The sequence below is a fragment of the Bombus impatiens genome, unplaced genomic scaffold (assembly GCF_000188095.3).
Source record: "Bombus impatiens unplaced genomic scaffold, BIMP_2.2 scf_0027, whole genome shotgun sequence".
Taxonomy (NCBI): Eukaryota; Metazoa; Arthropoda; class Insecta; order Hymenoptera; family Apidae; genus Bombus; species Bombus impatiens.
The window spans coordinates 512,857-533,014 of record NT_176446.1 but is presented as its reverse complement, the minus strand read 5'-3'; the positions used below and the strand labels follow the sequence as shown (position 1 = coordinate 533,014).

The following is a 20,158-nucleotide window of genomic DNA, read 5'->3' as shown; positions in this document are numbered from 1 at the left end:
ATTACCTTTTCTCAATTCTGTGATAAATTCTTTACAGCCCAGTATCCATCAATTAAAAAGGGGAAAAGTATTTAAACCAAGTTCCTATTAAATTCATGTATTTGAAAATAATTATACAATTGATATCTCACTATCTTAAGATTATTTTGAGGGTTTCAGATTGATATTTCTCAGCATACATAAATCACGAGCAGTTGCTTTTCTCCCAACTGCTGTTTGAATATCATAAAATCTTAGCAGAATATCAGTCGTGAACAATTCGGGCAATGCCTTCAGAAGGCAAGGTACCTTAAACAAACCAACAAAAATAAAAATCTCATCTTTCATCCACTGCTATAAAATAAAAAAATAAACATATATGTATGAAAACTCACCAATGTTTGTGGCATTCCCTGTAACACGATACGTGTTCTATCTTTTCCACATTGTACCATCAGACGTAAAAATTGAAGTATAAAATGAGTCTGCTGAGATACTTCACCATCTCTGCCAGCTAGAAACGTGAATATCGTGAACAATGCATTTAACGCTGAGAGAAGAGGGTCCCTCAACACAACCGATTTTTGACCATTAGTAGAACCCTGAGCTTGCGGACTTTGCGAACCGAATATAGGTTTAGAATCTCCTGTCTCATTTAATCTTAAAATTTTGTTTGCTGGCACGCCAAGAGCGTCCAGTTCATCTGCGTCTAGGTCTCGACGAACTCGTTTTTTACTGTTCCCACGAGAAGGATTCGAATTGTTGTATTCTAACGTAGAAAATATACAGTACACGCATAATTTCGCTAACACTGAGGATTGTGGTTCTACAAGTTCTTCGCTCCTGAAAGAGATTTGTTTTAAATCAATAGAGTTATCGAGCTATAAATGAACTTATCAAAAATTGTTGTGAAAATTTAAGATAAGTAAACTTACTGTAAAGAGTTATATAAATATTGTGGAATGATATGGTTAATGAGATCTAAGGTACAGTTCTCGATGTCGAGATGAAAAATAGCGAACGCTAAATCTACTGCTTGGTCCAACTCCTCTTGATAACGATATTTCAACACTTCTTTCACGATATTCGTCACAAACCATAAGGAGCCACCAGTATTTAACAAAGATTCCAAAGATTGTGTCGCCTGGATATTTATCCATCCTCGCTGATTTATATTCCCCCAAACAGTTTCTAATTGCTCCAATATAGGTTGCCTTGATATAATACTAACAAAAACACACATGTAAAGATGTAACATAAAATAGAAAATATAAAAATAAAACCAACAGCAATTAAAGAAGCTTTAAGATGATACCTATGAGACATTGAAAGCACCTTCGTTTTCGATTGTGTAGGGGGATGAACATCATATTGCATTTTACGAATGATTTGTGACATTAAACTCGATCTAAAATACAAACTTTAATTTTAACAATCTTAAGTATCCGTAAAAATTTCTCATATCTGTACTAACCGCTCCTTAAGATTTTCCTGCATTTCATCTCCAGGAAGCGGAGTTAAGAAATGCTGTACCATGTTCAGAGGTTTCAAGAGTGCATCTTGGTGAGTAATACTCATATATGCACAAAGCCAAGCTGCTGCACAAACTGGTAAACAACAAGCAGTCGCACGCAAACCATCTAGAGCTCTTTTAACGTCACTAGCTCCAAGTACGTCGCTCTCCCACGCACAAAGAAGCTCTTTCACAGCCCCCATAGCCGATTGACACGCGATATGCCACTTTATATTACTAGATTTCAAATCCGTTTCTGGAGAATTGATTTGCGCTAACAACGCATCCACCCTTGCAGGATCGATATTCTGCAACATTTTTTGGGGCGACTTTGGTTGGTTTCGTTCGGGCATACACTCACGTACCCACTGTTCGAAAAAGGAGTCTCCTTCTCCTTCCTCTAAAACAGCCTGGAAAAATATATAGTTCATTAATCTATGGTAAAGTGAGTAATAAAAGTGTGTAATATGTAGCTTAATATGTAAGTATAATATGTATACTATGTAACAATCAAAGCTTACATCAGATCCATAAGTTTGCACTATGGAACACAACATAAGGAACGATATATCGAACAACATCGCTCTAGTTGCTGCAGTCTTTGGTGGAACAGGTTCACTTATTTGCTTGCTGCATTCATTGAACTTAATTAATTTGGTAACAAAAGTTTTCAATTTTCCTTCAACGGTAGCTACCGCCAGCATCAATTCGAAGCTCTTCCCAGTCAAAACTTGGTATAACATACTAAGTAGCGCCTCGTGAATTTTTGTATAATCTGCGTTGAGGGTTTTCAAAATTCCAGATAAAGTTGGCTCTGCACGTACGATTACTTTAGGAATGGAGGGCGTGGACGTGGACGATTCTAATTTCTGTAATGTCGCGGTAACACCTTCCCTTCTGCCACTTAATTGTTTCGTTAGCTTTTCTGTAACTAAGTTGACTTTCTGCAGAGCATTTAACAAACACTCTATGCTGTTACAAGAACATGCAGTGTCCACTATGTCGAGAAGCGGAGTAAATTGGAGTAGTAATTCGAAGGCGTCTAGAATATCTTGTGAATATTCCAATTTATCGTCTCCATTCGTGTGCGCCACGTGTAATTCCTTCAAAATAAGGGGCACTTTTAGAAAAGTGAAAGCGCCCCATTGCGATTCTTTAAACGTGCTAGTAACATTGTGCAGACACATTAAACACGCACGAATTATCTCACAATACAATCTCGCGTTTGTATAATTTTTAAGTCTTTGGACCATAAGCATTTGATTAACGAATACGGACGTCTCTGTACTAGGGTTTAGCAACACCTGCACTGCAAACAAAGGTTGCAGACAATGAGTTATAGATTCCATTTGTGACATTTCAGGAGATAGTGTTACACAGTCAACTTCCAAATTGCACAATTTTTTTAGAGATTCCTCTATAGGAACAGAAGACTTGAGACTACTAGTTTTTAACAGTGCTTCAATCTCTTGACACTTTTTTACAACCTCTATATACAAATCTTTGTCATCATACTTGGCTAAATACATCATAGCACAAAGGAAATCAGAGCTAAGCATCTGCTTCAATATACTGGCTGGTTTGTCCATCAATTCTGTTGGTTGTGGTGTCAATGGATTGTTTTGTGGCATTTTTGTCAAAGTATGCAAATAACACTGTAACAACCAATGTACTATGGATAATACTGCAGCAGCCAAAAGATCCTCCTCTGGTTTACCACGGCACGTTATTCCTACTTGAATAGACTCTAAAAATTCTAGAAGGCTTAAGATACAATGGGGCTTGTGAAAGGCATCGTATTTACTTATTCGTTGTAACACAGCCGCGTAGGAGACCAACTGAAAATTTATACATGTAAATATTATTTTAAAAAGATAATAGCAAAATATTGATAAATGATATATACCTGAGAACTTAAAGAATGTTTCAAATACGAAAGTACTAATTGATTTGGTCCAAGTCCTACTAGTGCCTGCTGTAATATACAGTCTGCTAAATTATATACATCTCCGCTAACACCTCTTGGTAAAATCTAAAAACGATGAAACAAAGTATTTCTGAGAAGTATAGATAATAAGCATTTAAGTAATTAACAGACTGCTTACAGTTTTGATATTAATACCCCATTGTAAATCACTCCAACGTTCCCTCCATGCACGTAGCAAAAGAGCTTTCAAACTACTAGTCTTACTAGTTACTTTAGTCTCCATGGCTGATGTTAGGAGGTTACACATAATTCCTCCTATTTAAACATCATCTGCAACGTTATTAGTTGTCTCTGTTGTCACAAAAATTACTTCTCATTCATTAAAATAGATGTATACAAAATTATCTCAATGACTGAATGTATAACCTCAAAAACATAAAAACGTAAAGTAATTTTTACTCAAGTAAGAGTAACTATCTAAATCATCTTACTTACTTCATTTCAGAAAATTTAATTTATTAATAAACTACCACAACTGACATATTTTCAATCCATTTTCAGACAGCAATCCTCCTACGGCGTCCATGATCAGCGCCATATTGTGTAGTTGTTAGAAATTATTCAGACGTGATTCGGCTCACATCAAAATAATCGATATTTGATATTTATACACTTTCATATATTTTTGTAAATCAAACTATCTAGTATCCATAGACAACTTATTAAATTCACTTAGTAAAATTTTCCGTCTCTTGCAATAAAAAATACTTATGAGACATGCTTTCGTTTGAGTATATCCCCTAACGTGAACATTCCCCCCCTCACTTTTCAACTCATTTAAAATTGACAAATCTGTAAAAATCACTAACTACAATGCACAGTTATGTTTTACAATAATTACAAACATTAGGTTACACATACAAGTATTATTTGTCAGGATTTAAATCTCTGGAAGAATGGGAGTTTGTACAAGAAGAGCACTGGCATTTGATCCATTTTATGCATGGAAAGGATGGAATTTTGTAAACGTGATGGGACTTCTTATAGCAATTGGGCTATTCTATTATGCTTACATTCACGTATGTGTATATTTCATAAGAAATATTTAAAAAGATATTGACCACTGAGTAGTAACTTTTTTATTATATAATATTTTACAGAGATCCTAATCCTAATAATGACGTGATTCTACGTATACCTGATATTTTTACAACAAAAACACCTAAAACTGGTGATAAGACATTATTCGCTTATGGCAAAGAGATGCTTTTTACTTTAAATATTCCACTATCTGCACTTTCTAAACCCGATACTTCCAAGTAATAATAAACAACGTATAAAATAGAAATAAGATCAGAAGATTTGATTCTTCAGATTGAAACTTGGATTTCAATAATTATTCAGGAAAATCCTTAAAATATTTTTGACAGATACCTGTCTATACAAAAAGAAGTAAAACAATTATTTTCACTTCTTTTGCCTACTATAAGCGAAAGTGATTTTCGATGACCATTCTCTAATTCTAACAGATGACTTAACAATCCGCATGAAACGCGTCGCGCATTTTCAAATAGCTAAATCGACCAGTCTGATGCAACATCAAAGACGACAGTATTATTGCTTCCACTTTTGCCAATTTTTTGACATTATTATATAAGTACACGATTAACGTGCTGTCCTCAAGAAACAAATGTCTTACTTCTTTAAGTTCATTTACCCCAAGATGATATAGACAATAATAAATTTTAAGGTAAACATAAAAAGTGTTTGTGATATCATTACTTTTAAATTCATGAGGTTGACCGATAAATATGACAAATATTTTCCTCCTTGGTTAACTTCCATTCACAAACATTCTAAACACTGAAGAGGCTGTATTTTTAGGTCTGTAAACACGATCTTCGAACGAATTTCAAATTTCTCTTATCAAAGTGTAATTTCCAATGTTCGAAACGCGAGTGAACGCCGGTACTGCGGATCTTGTCTCCACCTATCGCTTGTCGCTAGTGAGAAGCTTCGTAACCAATCGCGTAGTCACGAAGTTATAGGCCTTGCGTGACGCACTTAATGCCACGCTGGCAGTTTAATTGACAATACCCGGCCGTGGATCGAGCATCTGCGGTATCCTCGAACAAAATAAACAATTCCTTGCGGTACAGGTGCACAGGAGCTGGCGCAAGATCGTACGAATTGCTCGGCATGCTCCAAGGAGCGTCGTGAGTGATCTAAGTGAAGCAAATGTTTGAGTGAAGGAGAACAACCAGCTTTGAAAAACCGGTCTCTCTCGCTCTCTGGCTGCAGCAAGAGCCTCAGGGTGGGGCGAGGAGGCCAAACGTCCGTCTGTCTGTGACGAGTGACAGACTCTTTTACTCCGTTAGTCGGCTGGTGCGCTTTATCGTGTTCGAGTGTAATCTGGGTGCAGTGCACAAACGGTGTTTTTCATGGGAATGTAGTGGTTGCGGTGCATTCTGTGCAATAAATACATACAGACACATACATACGTATACACGCAAGGTGTACGATAGCTTCGTGCCGTATAGTAATCGACAAGCGTTGTCGAGATGTCGTCGACGGATGCCACTCTGATGGATTTCCTCTTCCCGCGGGAAGACGCGTTTTTAAAAGTCGACGTTAAGGACGAGCCTTTCATAGATCAGAGCTACAGCGACGACGCCATCGCGGTAAGTCTCCGATGCATGATTTTATCTCATTTTCACCATTTGGCTAGGTTTTTTCCTTAGAAGCCCGCTCGCTTTCAAACGGGTTCTTCTTTCGCTCGAAGGAAACCAGTTTCCTTTTACACGCGATCGTAACCACGATCGTAGGAATTCTTCGAAGGGATTTCGACGAACTGTATCTTCGGAGTATTTTTCGCGGAATGATCATACAGAGATAATCGTTCATCGGCAGAAAAGACAAGTTGTATTAAACGACTGGCTTATTAACATCGCCTTTCCCTGTTTCTGGAATAGTTTATTCCATTCCATAATAGTTAAATACTCTGTAATAGTTCTTTATGTAATGAAAACCTTAAATCACGGATATGGATACATCTCGTGGATTGGTCTCTGAAGGAAAATCCAAGATGTTTAATCACTAACTAGGCAAGTTGAACTCTGGCGTGGCTGGTTATCGGGAATGCTAATACGTAGAATAATTCCCAAGGCTAGCGAAACCTTTTTAAACATCGACTCATGTTTTACGCAATGCTATCGGTGAATATTCAAAATATCGAGAAACCGGCACGCGCAACTGTTCACGTTTTATTGTACCAACAGATGGGAGTATATTAAACAATAAACTTCTCAAACACAATTTGTCTAGCGTCGACTTAATCTTTCTATACTCTCTTTTTCGGCGAAATGCCAAAAAATGTGTTTACCATGAATACCGTTGTGCGAGAAGAGAAAAACTTGGACACGCTCGAAAAGCAATGGTATGCACGCTTCACCGCGATTTGTGCCACTTTCATCGCGTCTTCAATTCGCCGTTCAACTAACGAGACTACGGACTAACTATCCTTTGCTTTCATTACATTCAATTATGCTCAACTAGCCACTAAGCGATACGTACAGAGAGTTCAACCTCAAAGGACGACAATTCATATAATGGCACGAATGTTTACGGTAGCTGATGTAAGTTACGACCATGATTAACCAATAACTCCCGTTATTCGAGCGTTGCACACGTTCATTCCTGTTAACATATGGAGTACGCGACCCACGTGTCAACGTGCACACGCTCCTGTCGCAAGATAATTCCGGATCGTCATTCTTCATCGTTTTCACTTAATGATAATTGTATTTAAAATACGTGTACGGAGATAGTATGTAACAATTAGAAGGGTTATTAGAGCACGTGTAATCAGCGATCGAGTGATTTACAACATAAAAAAATCAAGATAACAATTCATTATTGGCTTTCCTTATTTGTTTCTTTTCTGAAGCTTTTCTAGGCTGGAAAGTTACTAGTCGATCTACAAATATAAAATACGTTTTTTCTGTTTTCATCGATTAATGAGGGAACGTACGTACTTGTCGTTATTACATAATCGCGAGACTTTTTGTAACATATGGTATAGCCTGATGCACGTGCTGCTGCAGCGGCCGCCATATTGAAATGTCTGATACCTTCTCGATATTTAATTATGCATTCTATTTCTGCTTTACATCTCGATATAAAAACGATATTTCCTTGTGTACACAATGATTATTGCGTATGATAGATCGATTAATTCAGATGAACTTATAGAATGTTTAACGTTAATTCCTTCTTCAACTGCGAGTATTTACGCAAATAGCCCGTATTATGTTTCCGACTAATTTATAACGTTGCTAGAGACACAAATAAGTACTAAGTATCTTTATGCATTGAATCGGAACGAGAATGGGAACCTATTCGTCATGGCCAGCGACCTTCGAACGAGGAGTACCGTTATCTTACGGGACTTCTTGTGAATAGTCTAAAAAATTCTGGCTCCTCAATTTCGAAGGAAACAACGAGACAAGAGCCACTTGCGGTATGCACAAGTGTTTCTACATTTGCGTAATTGGTTCACGTAATAACCTTACCAATTTGTGAATAAGAAGTAGTTTGTATAAACGCAAGAAAACATTTCTCGATTTTCTTCGACCATCGTCCAATTTTTATGTTTGTCTTTTTTTCTCTTTTTTTTTTTATTTGGGATATAAAATCGAGATCCGCTAAATGTGAACAGACAGGAAGACGTCCCAGGGAAATTCAGATAAACAGAGGAACCTTTTGCGTTAGCTCACGCTTTATTTTTAAATTCTTTCAAAATGTATCACAAGATACATCCAGTATCATGTACATCGTATAATATGTAGATCTTGTATGAAAATAATTTTGTATGACAATAAAAATCCTATCAATAAACACTTTAAGCAGTTTTTTCATATAAAATGTAGTTGGTGTACGACGACGCAGAATCAGAGAAGTTTCCCTTTCCTAAAATCCCGTTTCCCTTTCTATTTCCTTTTTAGTTACGATTCTAAAAGTCCACCAGCGGAATTCTAAAATTCAAGCGCACCAGTGTTCCACGCTACTTGACTATATTTACCATTGCTCGTATGCTACTAGAAAACTAGGTTAGCCGGCATTGGCCAAACGCTTGATTCGCGCGACAAGCGCCACGCGAACGGCCACTTTTCAAGCTTCGCTAAACCGATTAAGCTAACTTTCATCCAGACATCTAACAATAAGTGGAGCACGCATTAACAAAGTCTGTTATTTCCATGCTCAACGAGAACTTTAAGGTTCGACGCGGATACAGTGTCGTGATTTCGCATCAGCTTTGTACTTTCCGTAGTACATCGATAGGCTGTGAACTTTTACACATTGGGAAGAGGAAATTTTAAAATGTACAAAATGCACATGGTTTGCAAAAATATACAAAATATCCAAAGCATAGTCTCTCTGTAATATTTAATGAACCAAGCGATTTTCTTCCGTTTCTTTAACACGTTGATTACCACACGAACTTTACAGATTTTCCCCTGGGAGCCTGGGAAGATCGAAACATACTACACGAAAGTTTTTAATTTTTGCGAAATATCATATCGTATTTGCGTATTTTATCCTGGTAGCGTTACGTAGATTATTTGCGTTGTTGAACATTCGTTAGCCCATGGAATCTTATCTTAGTCATTCTAAAAACTGTAGTAACATCGGCCATCGATCACCATCGATGACAAATAGCATTCTAGGAATTGAACACTGTTAATTACAGCTGTAGAATTTCTGACACGGGCCAATGATGCGATGGTCACGTTTTTATACGATTTTGTACGACAGAGTTGTACGATTCGGTGCATTTATATTTCTAATGCAATGCACATCGAGTATACGAGGATCGCACGATGCGACACTATGATGCGACACTATGATGTCACTTCGCTGGTATATGCCGGATCTTATACCTCTAACGATGCAATAGACACCATCTATTCCGCTATTGAGAACGTAAGGCTCTATGTAGACTATTAGAGACGTGAATTGCTGCGATCTTACACGATCCGCATCCTGCAGTTTCTATACTCGTGTGCACTGCGCCATCGATAGACTGCGGATTTTCACACATTCGCAGGAAATTTGAAGGTGCAACATTGCACAGAGTGTGCATAATACGAAAAGATATATACAGGGTGGTTGGTAACTGGTGGTACAAGCGGAAAGGGGGTGATTCTACGCGAAAAAAGAAGTCGAAAATGTAGAATAACAATTTTTCATTGGAGGCTTTGTTTTCGAGAAAATCGACTTTGAATTTTCGGTCGGTACGCGCGCACTTTATCGCGTCTCGTTATAACGGATCTCACTGTAGATCGTTGTCTCGAATCGGCTTTGAATTTTCGGTCGGTACGCGCGCACTTTATCGCGTCTCGTTATAACGGATCTCACTGTAGATCGTTGTCTCGATTGACGTTATTTTTTAAATTTTTTTTCTAATTTTTTTAAAAATCTACGGTGAGATCCGTTATAACGAGACGCGATAAAGTGCACGCGTACCGACCGAAAATTCAAAGTCGATTTTCTCGAAAACAAAGCCTCGAACGAAAAATTTTTATTCTATATTTTCGACTTCTTTTTTCGCGTAGAATCACCCCCTTTCCGCTTGTACCGCCAGTTACCAACCACCCTGTATAGAATATTCAAGGCATGGTTTTATAATACTTGATAGATACAGTGACTTTCTACCGATGTTCTACTTTTTCGATCATATTCTCGAGAATATGAATTTGGTTGAAATTCTGCGGTTTAATCATTAACGTTGCAATACACACGAATGTGTCGTTCAACTTTTTGAAATACGAAGACCGGTGCAATCCAGCGATACGGAATGCAATTCCACTATGGAATTCGATTACTATGAATTATAGTCATGTGCGTCGCACAGCTAAAAAGTTAAATTTGCTGAATTGCAATGCGTCACCGTGGCGAAACTGCGATGAATTTGTAGTATATGGCTCGCTTACATCAAGCTTAAGAGCCGCCTCTGATCGTTTTATCGTGGGCAGATCCATCGGGTCAATAATCTGATCTAAATGGAACGCCATAGGCGTACAGACGAGTGCAGCTGCGATGCAACAAAGTAAAAGTACCATTAAAAACAAACTGAATGCATTCTCGGTTCTCTGCATGCAACATCAAATAAACTTTCGACGTTGAAAAACAAATGAAGGAGATTGACCTCGATAAGTTATAATGTGCATATTATACGTACTTACATTTTATAACACGGAATATGATGTATAAAATCGTACTTCATGCTGTATATTGAAATAAAAGTATATGTGTATTTTGCATCGTAATTTCTCTTCCTCGTTCCACTAGTTTGAAGCAGTCGTTAATATTTTCAGCTTCTTCTACTTACAAATAAAATAACACGAGTCGCTACTTCGTTCTACTACGCATTCTTCGACGCATGACGCAGCTGCGGATCATAAGACACGATACAATGTATGGTCTTGCCTGTCTTAAATACTTCGAATATAAGTACTATGTATTTCAAATAAGAAAGAAAACATGTTTCGCTTATTTGACAAGATTTCACAGAGTAAAGGACCAGGATAATAATTCGATCACGTATCTATAAAGTGCGAAAAGTATTTTCCTTGCAGCGATAATTGCAACAAAAAGAATCGCATTTTATCGATAGAAAGCGTTCAACAGACATGCAGAGTATTCGGCACTCGCAAACTGTGTAACTAATTTACGATCTCGCCTATATTACAGCTCGAACTTACGCGTCAAACCCACCAAAATAATTTCCATTCTGTTCTCCGTTTGGTTTTCAAGGCGGAAGAATGGCCAACCAACCCGGACGACTTCCTGGACTCCATTTTCAAGCTGGAGGATAATCAGTTCAATCTGATCGACAATGATCTGGACGCGATTCCATCTTCATCGTCGGACAGCGGACTTTCAAGTGCATTGAGTCTCTCTTGCGAGCAACAACTAAGCCCGCTTCTACCAATCGAGGAGGATCAACTGGAGATCAGCAACTCTGAATTGAGTAGTCCACAGGATGTCATGGATTTCGATTCTTTGGGCAGCCCTATTCAATCGATGGCCAGCGTGGACAGTCCTGTTAGGTCGGTGGTTAGTTCTAACATTGGATCGCCTGCCACGGATGTCGCCGAGGAAATGGACGTGGAACACACCCTCGTGGCTGTAGTGAACCCGACAAACACCTTGGCGGATGCTAACACGACCATTGTGACGGAGCAACCGGTTCTCGATTTAGGTAAGAATAGCATGAAATTGTTTTTAAGTCTGAGATATATCCAACATTGGTTAAAGGATAATACATTTGCAGCCTGACAAAACATACTGTGCTTCCATACTAGTACGATTACATGCGACACATAATGATATAATTGTATAAAATAATATTAACAAACAGCACACATCGTGCATTGATTCATGCGTGACCAAAACCAGAAATCCTGTATCTGTTTTATATGAACAATAGGAGTACATTTTTTAATGAAAAAAATTAGAAATATGTGGGAGATGAAAGGACATCGAAGCCTCCCCTTTGGAACTTCGAGATAATCCCCTAAGACCGTAATCTAGATTCTATCATAGTCGTAATTAAACAATCGTCGTCTTTCGATCCGATTGTATTTGTTCGAGATTTGTGATAATGAGCTTGGGTTCGAGGCGATAGCCAGTCGCCGAACGTAGCCGCGGTCACGGGATGAACGCTTTGTCTAACAAAGGCACGGAGTAATTCTATAGCTCTCCTTAAAAAGAAAATAGTTGTAACGCTCGACAGTAAACATTCCAACGGTCTCTGTCCCGTAGTTCGCCACACGCAGACCCTATTCTTCGAATAAGATGATCACCAGATGTCGACGCATCTCCACAGTACATGTTCAGCTAGCCCGAGGACCCGGTATAAATTTTAAGATTTAGTTAACTGAAGTTCTTCGGACAAACAGTCTTTGTCCCAACTACGAGAAGATAGAGGAGACCTATTTTTCAACGAACGACGTCTCTCACTAGCAACTTTCCCTCGAGGACGGCTAGCGTCTTTTCTAACCACCGATGTGGAGATTGATCAATTAGCAGCAACGCCAATTTCCCTTACTTTCGGAACGAAGGCTACCCTCGACGAATCCGATGATCTCGTGTCCTTAGACACATCCCATTATAGTTTTCCTCTGTGACAGCATCGGAACAGAAATTCGTTCCTTCTTGCGGTCCTATCGACGAATAGAGTAATACCTTACGGTCAGTGAATATTTAGATTTAGATTTAGATTTTCTGAGCACGTTCATCTCTCATCCCGTCGACCGCGGATTCGTTATTGAACCTAGGACCATTGTCATTAGTTTCCCGGGTATCTAATTACCAAGTTTCGTTTCACGCCCCTAACTCTAACTTTAATGTAAACCCGACGAATAAATAAAAGAGAAATGCTCGTATTGTTGGCGCAAAGGACAGTACATAATTTCTGATTTTGGACATGCTTACCTCATGGATGAGTCAGTGGATGTCGGGTTCTATATATGGATCAAGGGAACGTATTTAAAATAAATCGTCGATCTTAAGATTAACGCAAGATAAGATGAAAATTGTTTGCAATGAAAAAAAGGAAGAAAATTGTATGAATGTACGAATACGGATCCAGAGCATCTAATACGTCATGCAACTATCTGGCAGAAGCTCGCAAAACTCTTAAATCAAAATATCTGGAAAACAGTGAGCTCTGTTAGGATTTTGTAACATTGGATACGTACTACTATGCCTGTGCTGTCGCAAACGCGATTTTCTCTCGTTCTCAGCATGAAAACACATTTTCTCTTCTTACTCATCCATTTGTGAAAGCTAAAGTTCAACAGATTCGAAACTGGCGCATGATTCGAACAAATGTTTGGGCAGTTATCGGAATATCTATTTGAAGTTGACAAGCTCGATGAGATAGTGGGTCTACAAAATATCTGATAACGTTCTGTTTCTAGGTGAAATAAGGTTACGTTGAAAATAACGACAAATATAGCGAGAAATAAAACCTTTCGTTTCAGAAAAGGCACCGAAGCAACAACAAATTCACGTCGCATCTGCAGAAAGTAACACGATAAACGTGCGTAATATCACGTGCAATGGGAAACGGAATATCAGACAGTTGATACGCGTCACGCCAATGGGTTCTGGTAATCCAAGATCGATTCTACTGCCGGTAAGCCTGAAAGACATGAAGGAAGTACGAACTATCAAGATCATCAATGCTTCGCAAGCTAGGAATCTCAAAGGATTCAAGATCAACCAAGCTAATATCATTAACAAACCAGTTCAGGTATCTAAGTTGAATCTAAGTTGATAAAACTCGTCTACCTTCTAATTATAACTTTAGATTCTAGATCGTTATAAATATTTTTCTCGAGAGAAATAAAAACAAAACGTTGATCGACTTATAATTGGTAGAGTCTGAATAGAACTTTTATAAACTTTCACTCTCAGACTTCAATTGCGTAATTATAGATAACTACACGAGAAGAATACAGGAGAAGAAGACGATAAATTACATTTATCATCCTTTACAGAGAATCAGTTTTAAAAGGCGGCACGTCGTCGATTAATCTCATACTATAAAAATTATCCAATTTGATTTTGCATCTAAACGTACATTCGTCCATCTTCTTCGTAGCTGTAAAAAAAAATACTACTTATTATAATATTAAAATATCCTTTTAATAGCTACATCGCTGATTACTATAAAACTTTATCAACCCGAACCTGTGATTTTCATATGTTTACATTTCCCTTTTCTGCTTGATCCGCAGATGAACATCAAACAAGAAGATTCGAGCAGCGAGAAGGGTTGCAATTCGAGCGACGAGATCTCGGAGTCGGATTCTCCGTACCCGAGGCTAAAACTGAACGCCGAGGAGAAGCGTCTGCTCCAAAAAGAAGGAATCACGCTGCCTACTCATTATCCGCTGACGAAGCACGAGGAGCGCGAGCTCAAGAGGATCAGACGTAAGATTCGCAACAAGATCTCCGCGCAGGACTCGCGAAAGAGGAAAAAGGAGTACGTGGACGGGTTGGAGGATCGTGTGAAGCACTGCACCGAGGAGAACATAACGCTTCTGAAACGCATTAAGGCTCTACAGTTGCAGAATCAGAGCCTGGCCGGGCAACTAAAGAGGCTGCAGGCTCTGTTGCAAAAAGGCAACAAGAGCGCCCAGCCTGCCACTTGTCTGATGGTCTTGTTGCTCTCGTTGGCTCTCGTCGCTGTGCCGAATCTACGGCCACACTCCAATTCCAACAACGAACTCGCGCAAGAGCAGGAACAGCCAGAGAAAATGCCGCCGCTAGCGGGTAAGTTTCGTATATTTCTTTCATCTCTGACTAACGAGGAGTCGTATCGTGTCATTATTCATACGAATTTGAAAGAATAGTTTTGGTTACGGAACTGACCCTGTTGCACGATCGACAAATTAAACGATTTGCATGGGCAAATTTATCGAACGTTTTCATGAATTTTTGTATACTATATCTTTGTTTTACATTTTAATAAATGGAGCAGATATTTAATAACGAAAATATTGCGTAAAAAATACCCTAATAACTGAGCAATTCCTAGTAATTAATCGCGTCGATGATATTTTGTTATAGCTACTTGTACCAAGTCTGTTTAGATATTTTAAGGATTTGAGGGCTTTCAAATCGCTTTAATTTTCAAGATTTCTATTATTTTTACTCTGTCCATGAGAAAAATTCATAAAATTAGCCGCTCTCTTAAATTTAGCTCTCTCGAATAAAACGATCCAATACTCTGAAAGGATCTTCAACGAAAAATCAATCGTGATTATTTTTTTTAAATACATACCGTACATATCAATATACTTATTTTGATTCCAAGATCTCCCAAAATAATAACTGATCGAGCGCTTGGATATCATATAGATTAGAAAATATCATGGATCTTGCGTTCGATCGTTTCTACGTGCACGAGCTATCAGCTTTTACATCAAAAATAAACGTGAATGGTACCAGCATATTTGTTCGACCTTTTCGAACCGTTATATTAGCGGTTACACACAGATTGAATGGATTTGATAGCACGGGCCAGCTTGGAGAACATTGAACTGCATGAGATCGTGAAAGGCGCAACCCTCTTAAATATTTGATTTTTTCCTCGGCGTTGCTTTCACGTGCTGCAGGTTTGTTGCATCTTGGCCTCGTACGGTCGACTGGCTTCTTACCGGCGTGGAAAACGAAACGGCGAACAAGAAGCTCATTCTCTTTTCTCTTCTTCCACATTCTGTATTCTCGTGGCAATATCACGCTGTTTCAATGACGTCGAAAAATTCCTTCGACAATAAAATCATTTCGTTCGATTTATCTGAAAGTAGATTTGCAAATTTGTTTTCCAAAGACGTTTTTTGTGTCTGCTTTAACAATGCCCTTGGCCAATGTTGCAAGCAAGGATCATGACGAGCAAGCATTAATAAACGACTGACATTAATTTAAAGAACGTGCTTATCATAAATGATATTAATACCGATTCCTATTAATTATTATTAATTATCGACAATTCGAACACATAGAAGAAAGACGAAACGGCAAGCATGTATGAGCAAGAACTCATTATCACGAGATACGATTAAGTAACCCCAGATAATTGAATCATGTTAGGTGAATATATTTTGCGTAATATCTAGTTTGTAATTCTGATATTTGTTCGAAGCGTAAAGAACATCTAAACAATTTTTTAAATTCCCTCTGTTTTCTTTTTTAATGTTACTGTTCTCTTTTATAATTCTTCTTTCATAAATCGTTCATTTGTACTTGTCGATGTTATTTGATTCGAATAATTCTCTCGATAATTTCATTTTTAGGTCGCGTTGCTGTATCATCGTATGCTAGAACAGCAGTTAGAACACTTGAAGTTACACCTCGAAAAAATAGAGAGACGATATATTATTGTTATCAGCGGTATTTCAGATTACGAAACGAATTTACTTCATATTCTTCATCTCTCTACGGCACACTGAAGCTATCGAGCTGATAAATGTTCGTTCGATGATCTCAAGTCATCCGTTGACGCGTAAATTACTCTTGTTCTTATTCTTCCGAACAATTCGACGTTTTTTCGCTCAAGACTGTCTTACGCGATTAAAATTTTATAATATTGTTATTAGTCTTAAAATTTGATCGTCACTTCGATTTTTGTAAAAGCTTCCCAAGTTAGAATATTATCGACTTGTTGCTAAAATTGTAAAAACTATGCGACAGAAATCTACAATCTACAACTTGCAACCTCATAAATCGCTTGTATTATTACTTATTAAATTATCATCTAAGGAAGTATATAAAATCTTGGTCAGCTCACGAGTGAGTCTTTATCAGAAATTTACGATAAATCCTGATAAAGTGACAAACACGATGATTTCGAAATCAATAGGTATGGTATCGATATTAACTGCGGCATGGTGAAACCAGAGCAGGAAATCGAGAAGTTGCTCAGCTACTTTCTAAACGAGGACGGGAAAGCTCGGATCCTTTCTCGATGCCTGAACTGGCCGATCTTTCTCATTCAACTGTAATCTTCTTTTAACTACTTTCCCAACACGGCCGTTCACTCTATTGTTTTCGCTTCACATTGCATTATCTCGATTGTATCTTGGGTGTTACCCGAGATTGTGTCATTTTTTCCTGTCAGATAAATTATACAGTTCGAATAAACGAAATTCTTCTTTACCTGACTCTCGCCCGTGATTCATTGGCGTGCTGACTCTTGATTTTTTACACAGTATAACGAGAACCTTACGATGTCATTGACCTTCGTTAAAATTCAGAGACCAGTACCTTAGGACCGTTCGCTCCTACGTGAAGTGACTCGTAACCAGTTGCTCGCTTTGATTACGAAACCAGACACAGACCGAGTTGTTTAATCATCATATCGAGGATGCAATGTTCATGGTTAACCGCGTCACAAGTTTTTATCTACGATATTTACTTTGCGTGAACGATAACGGCAATCTTATAAATACGATACTTGTAGTTTGAAGACTAGTATTATATAGAAAATCCCAAACGCAGAATCGCGAAATTTTGGAAATTCCGCACGATCAGTATCTAATTTCACAGCTCTATTTTTATAATACCTCTATTTTTATTATAAAATTTCTAATCCCAAAGCTTTATATCTATGATACTTATATTCGAACTAACGTTTCTTTCAGGTCGTTCTCGAACGTTACTCTACACGAAACAGTTGATGGACGAGGAACTGCAGCAATATAGCGAGGAGTTGCTGCAGGAGGTCGAGGGCCTTCTGGATCACGATTACAGCCCGACGATTCAACCACCCCTCTACAAACGTCCTCGCATGGATACGGAACCACCGCCGAAATGCGTCTCGTCTTCCGATCACATCGGAGGGACGCTCTGCGGAAAACAGGATGTCACGATGAAACCGAACAGGAAGTACATCGAACCTCCGTTGGACGACGTTTGGCCCCCACCGAATCCAGGTGGGCAGAAGAACGCCAAGGTGGTGGACAAGCTCGAGATGTTGACCAACGAGCTGAAGATTAACATCTCTGATTCGGAAGGCACGAGAACTGTTCTTGTAAAGGTGCCTCAGGAACAGTAGGAGGAGAGGCAGCCTCGCTACACTATATTTTTCTATCATTTTTGTCGTGACCCTTTGCGATCCGATCTATATTTGATATGGTACTTCCTGGAGATCTTAGAAGAAAGAATCAGAGACCACGAAAAGAATGGACCACCGAAAATTCTTTGTGCGTTGTTCGAAACAATTAAAGGATTTATGAACGACTGACACGTTAAAAACTCTTATGTCTTTAATAATAATAGGAGGCTAACGATGAATGAAGCTGTGAATGAAATGTTTTATTTATCACCAATGATTATTGAAACTCTCGCAGGATCCTCAAGATTATTTTGAACCGTACATTCATTGCCTTCTAGTTAGCCGTATCAAACTCTAGCAAATGAGAAGTCGTGAAGGGCTCGATGCAGATTAGAGTGATCTCCTCCCAATGAGAGATGTATGTAAAGAAGAATAGAGAATTCAAGAGTTTGTTTCATACCTTTTAATTGTTTTCCTGCGTGAATATTTTCTATGGGTTAATAAGGATCCGATCGACCAGCATGACTGGGATAATCAGTCGGTATTTTTTAATAGTCACGCGGTTAGGAAAATTTAATTCGCGAGTCCAGTAGTTTTACGTTTTAAGGGTAGTTTCTCGAATTATTCTTCTATATTTTCCTCCTATCCTCGCGTGTCTTTGATGTTGTTAAGTCACCGAAGTCTCACCTGTAATACAACTATGCTGTTTACTCATTGATATCTCCCGTGAAGATCATCATAAACTTCGCTAATTGGATTTATTCTCATCGATCATTTCGCCAGTTACAGTCAACTGCACACCGTCATCCATCGTTTTTAGGTGATTTTTCAAGAGTTTTTATCGATTGAATGATATTTAAGATTTATCTATTTATAAGCAGAATCTATTATAAGAGTTTTACAGTTATTATTCATGTTGCCGATAGTAAGAGAGAAAGAGAGGGAAGTTTGTAAATAGTGATTATATTAATCGACGAAACGACACAAAAAGATATATTATTATTATTATTATTATTATTATTATTATGAAATATATATTATAAAAGATATATATTGTAGCTTTAACTTCACAAGATATGATTTATAACTTCGTATTACTGTACGCTAAAGATGCTATTTACGGAAGTATAGTAGATAAATTGTAAGTAACTCGTTGAGATAAACAATTTGTTTGTAATATTATACATATAGGTACACATAAAAAGGGTGTAGCATGTATATTTCGATCCTATAAAGCGTGATAGATACGATTATTTGAAGAACAAGCTTCACCGTACACTTCTTGGGGGCTGGGGTATCGCAGTTAATAATTAATTTAATATTATACTATATGAGATATTTACGAAATGCAAACCAGAGGTGCACTTGCTACGCGAACTGCAAATGGAACGTATTTAAATACGAAAACTGTGTGTTATCGACACCAGGTCAGAAGACTGTATCATAAGTTTAATCGTATCCCGATATATATATAAATATATATCTTATTCTTTCTTCAAACTCTACGCATATTCTCCTCGTCCCGTTAAAAAAACAAAAGGATTAAATCCTCACGTTTCTTAATTAAGTTATTCATCTTTATTTTATACGCGAAGCGACGTGCATATGAAATATAGATACGCAGTGAATTGTACATAATAAATATACGAGAACAACATTAGTTTCATACTTCGTACTTACATTAATTTTCTCTTTCTCTCCGATGAAATTGTTGGAAGAATGGAAGCATACACAGCGAACAATCAACGATGACATTCGAGAGGCAAATTCAGGCTCTTTCCTTCGTGATGTGGCGAGATTTCACGTAACTTAAAAATTCTGTCGTTCTTCCAAAGAATTGTAATTGCATACACATATAGGATGATAATCATCGACATCGATACCGAAGCACCGACTACGATTTTTATTTAGATAAGTTCAACGATACATTCCTACCAGTAATGTTCATTCAAAAATAGAACGATTCTATTTTTGCACGTATGTAAAAGGGTTAAAGGTATTACACTTTAAATTTCATTCAATATACGTGTAATGACATTAGAAAATAAAATGTTACATTCAGAACACTATTCTTCTTTATTTTCTTTCCCACCTCCCCAAAAAGTTCTTA

At 37.9% G+C, this 20,158-nt stretch overlaps 2 protein-coding genes across 5 annotated transcripts; one reads left to right on the top strand and one right to left on the bottom strand.

The window, feature by feature from the left end:
• Positions 1 to 85: 85 nt before the first annotated feature.
• Positions 86 to 4,271, bottom strand: LOC100744310 (mediator of RNA polymerase II transcription subunit 24). 4 transcript variants are annotated; one of them, XM_012386153.3, is made up of 10 exons: positions 4,152 to 4,271; positions 3,915 to 4,055; positions 3,598 to 3,749; positions 3,399 to 3,524; positions 2,014 to 3,330; positions 1,454 to 1,902; positions 1,295 to 1,387; positions 915 to 1,205; positions 375 to 822; positions 142 to 288 (listed from the first exon to the last, which is right to left on the bottom strand). In XM_012386153.3, the coding sequence occupies exons 3-10, from the start codon at positions 3,724 to 3,726 to the stop codon at positions 142 to 144; spliced, it is 3,000 nt and encodes a 999-aa protein (XP_012241576.1). In that variant the 5' UTR covers positions 3,727 to 3,749; positions 3,915 to 4,055; positions 4,152 to 4,271. The 4 variants fall into 4 exon arrangements, with proteins under 4 accessions (XP_003485006.1, XP_033177065.1, XP_012241576.1 ...); XM_003484958.4 differs by having other exon boundaries at positions 86 to 288; positions 3,915 to 4,156; XM_024367970.2 differs by having other exon boundaries at positions 3,598 to 3,770; positions 3,915 to 4,156.
• A 1,204-nt stretch (positions 4,272 to 5,475) lies between these two features.
• Positions 5,476 to 20,117, top strand: LOC100744193. The gene is made up of 5 exons (XM_003484957.4): positions 5,476 to 6,100; positions 11,235 to 11,682; positions 13,469 to 13,740; positions 14,228 to 14,765; positions 17,636 to 20,117. The coding sequence occupies exons 1-5, from the start codon at positions 5,981 to 5,983 to the stop codon at positions 18,046 to 18,048; spliced, it is 1,791 nt and encodes a 596-aa protein (XP_003485005.1). The 5' UTR covers positions 5,476 to 5,980; the 3' UTR covers positions 18,049 to 20,117.
• Positions 20,118 to 20,158: the final 41 nt, after the last annotated feature.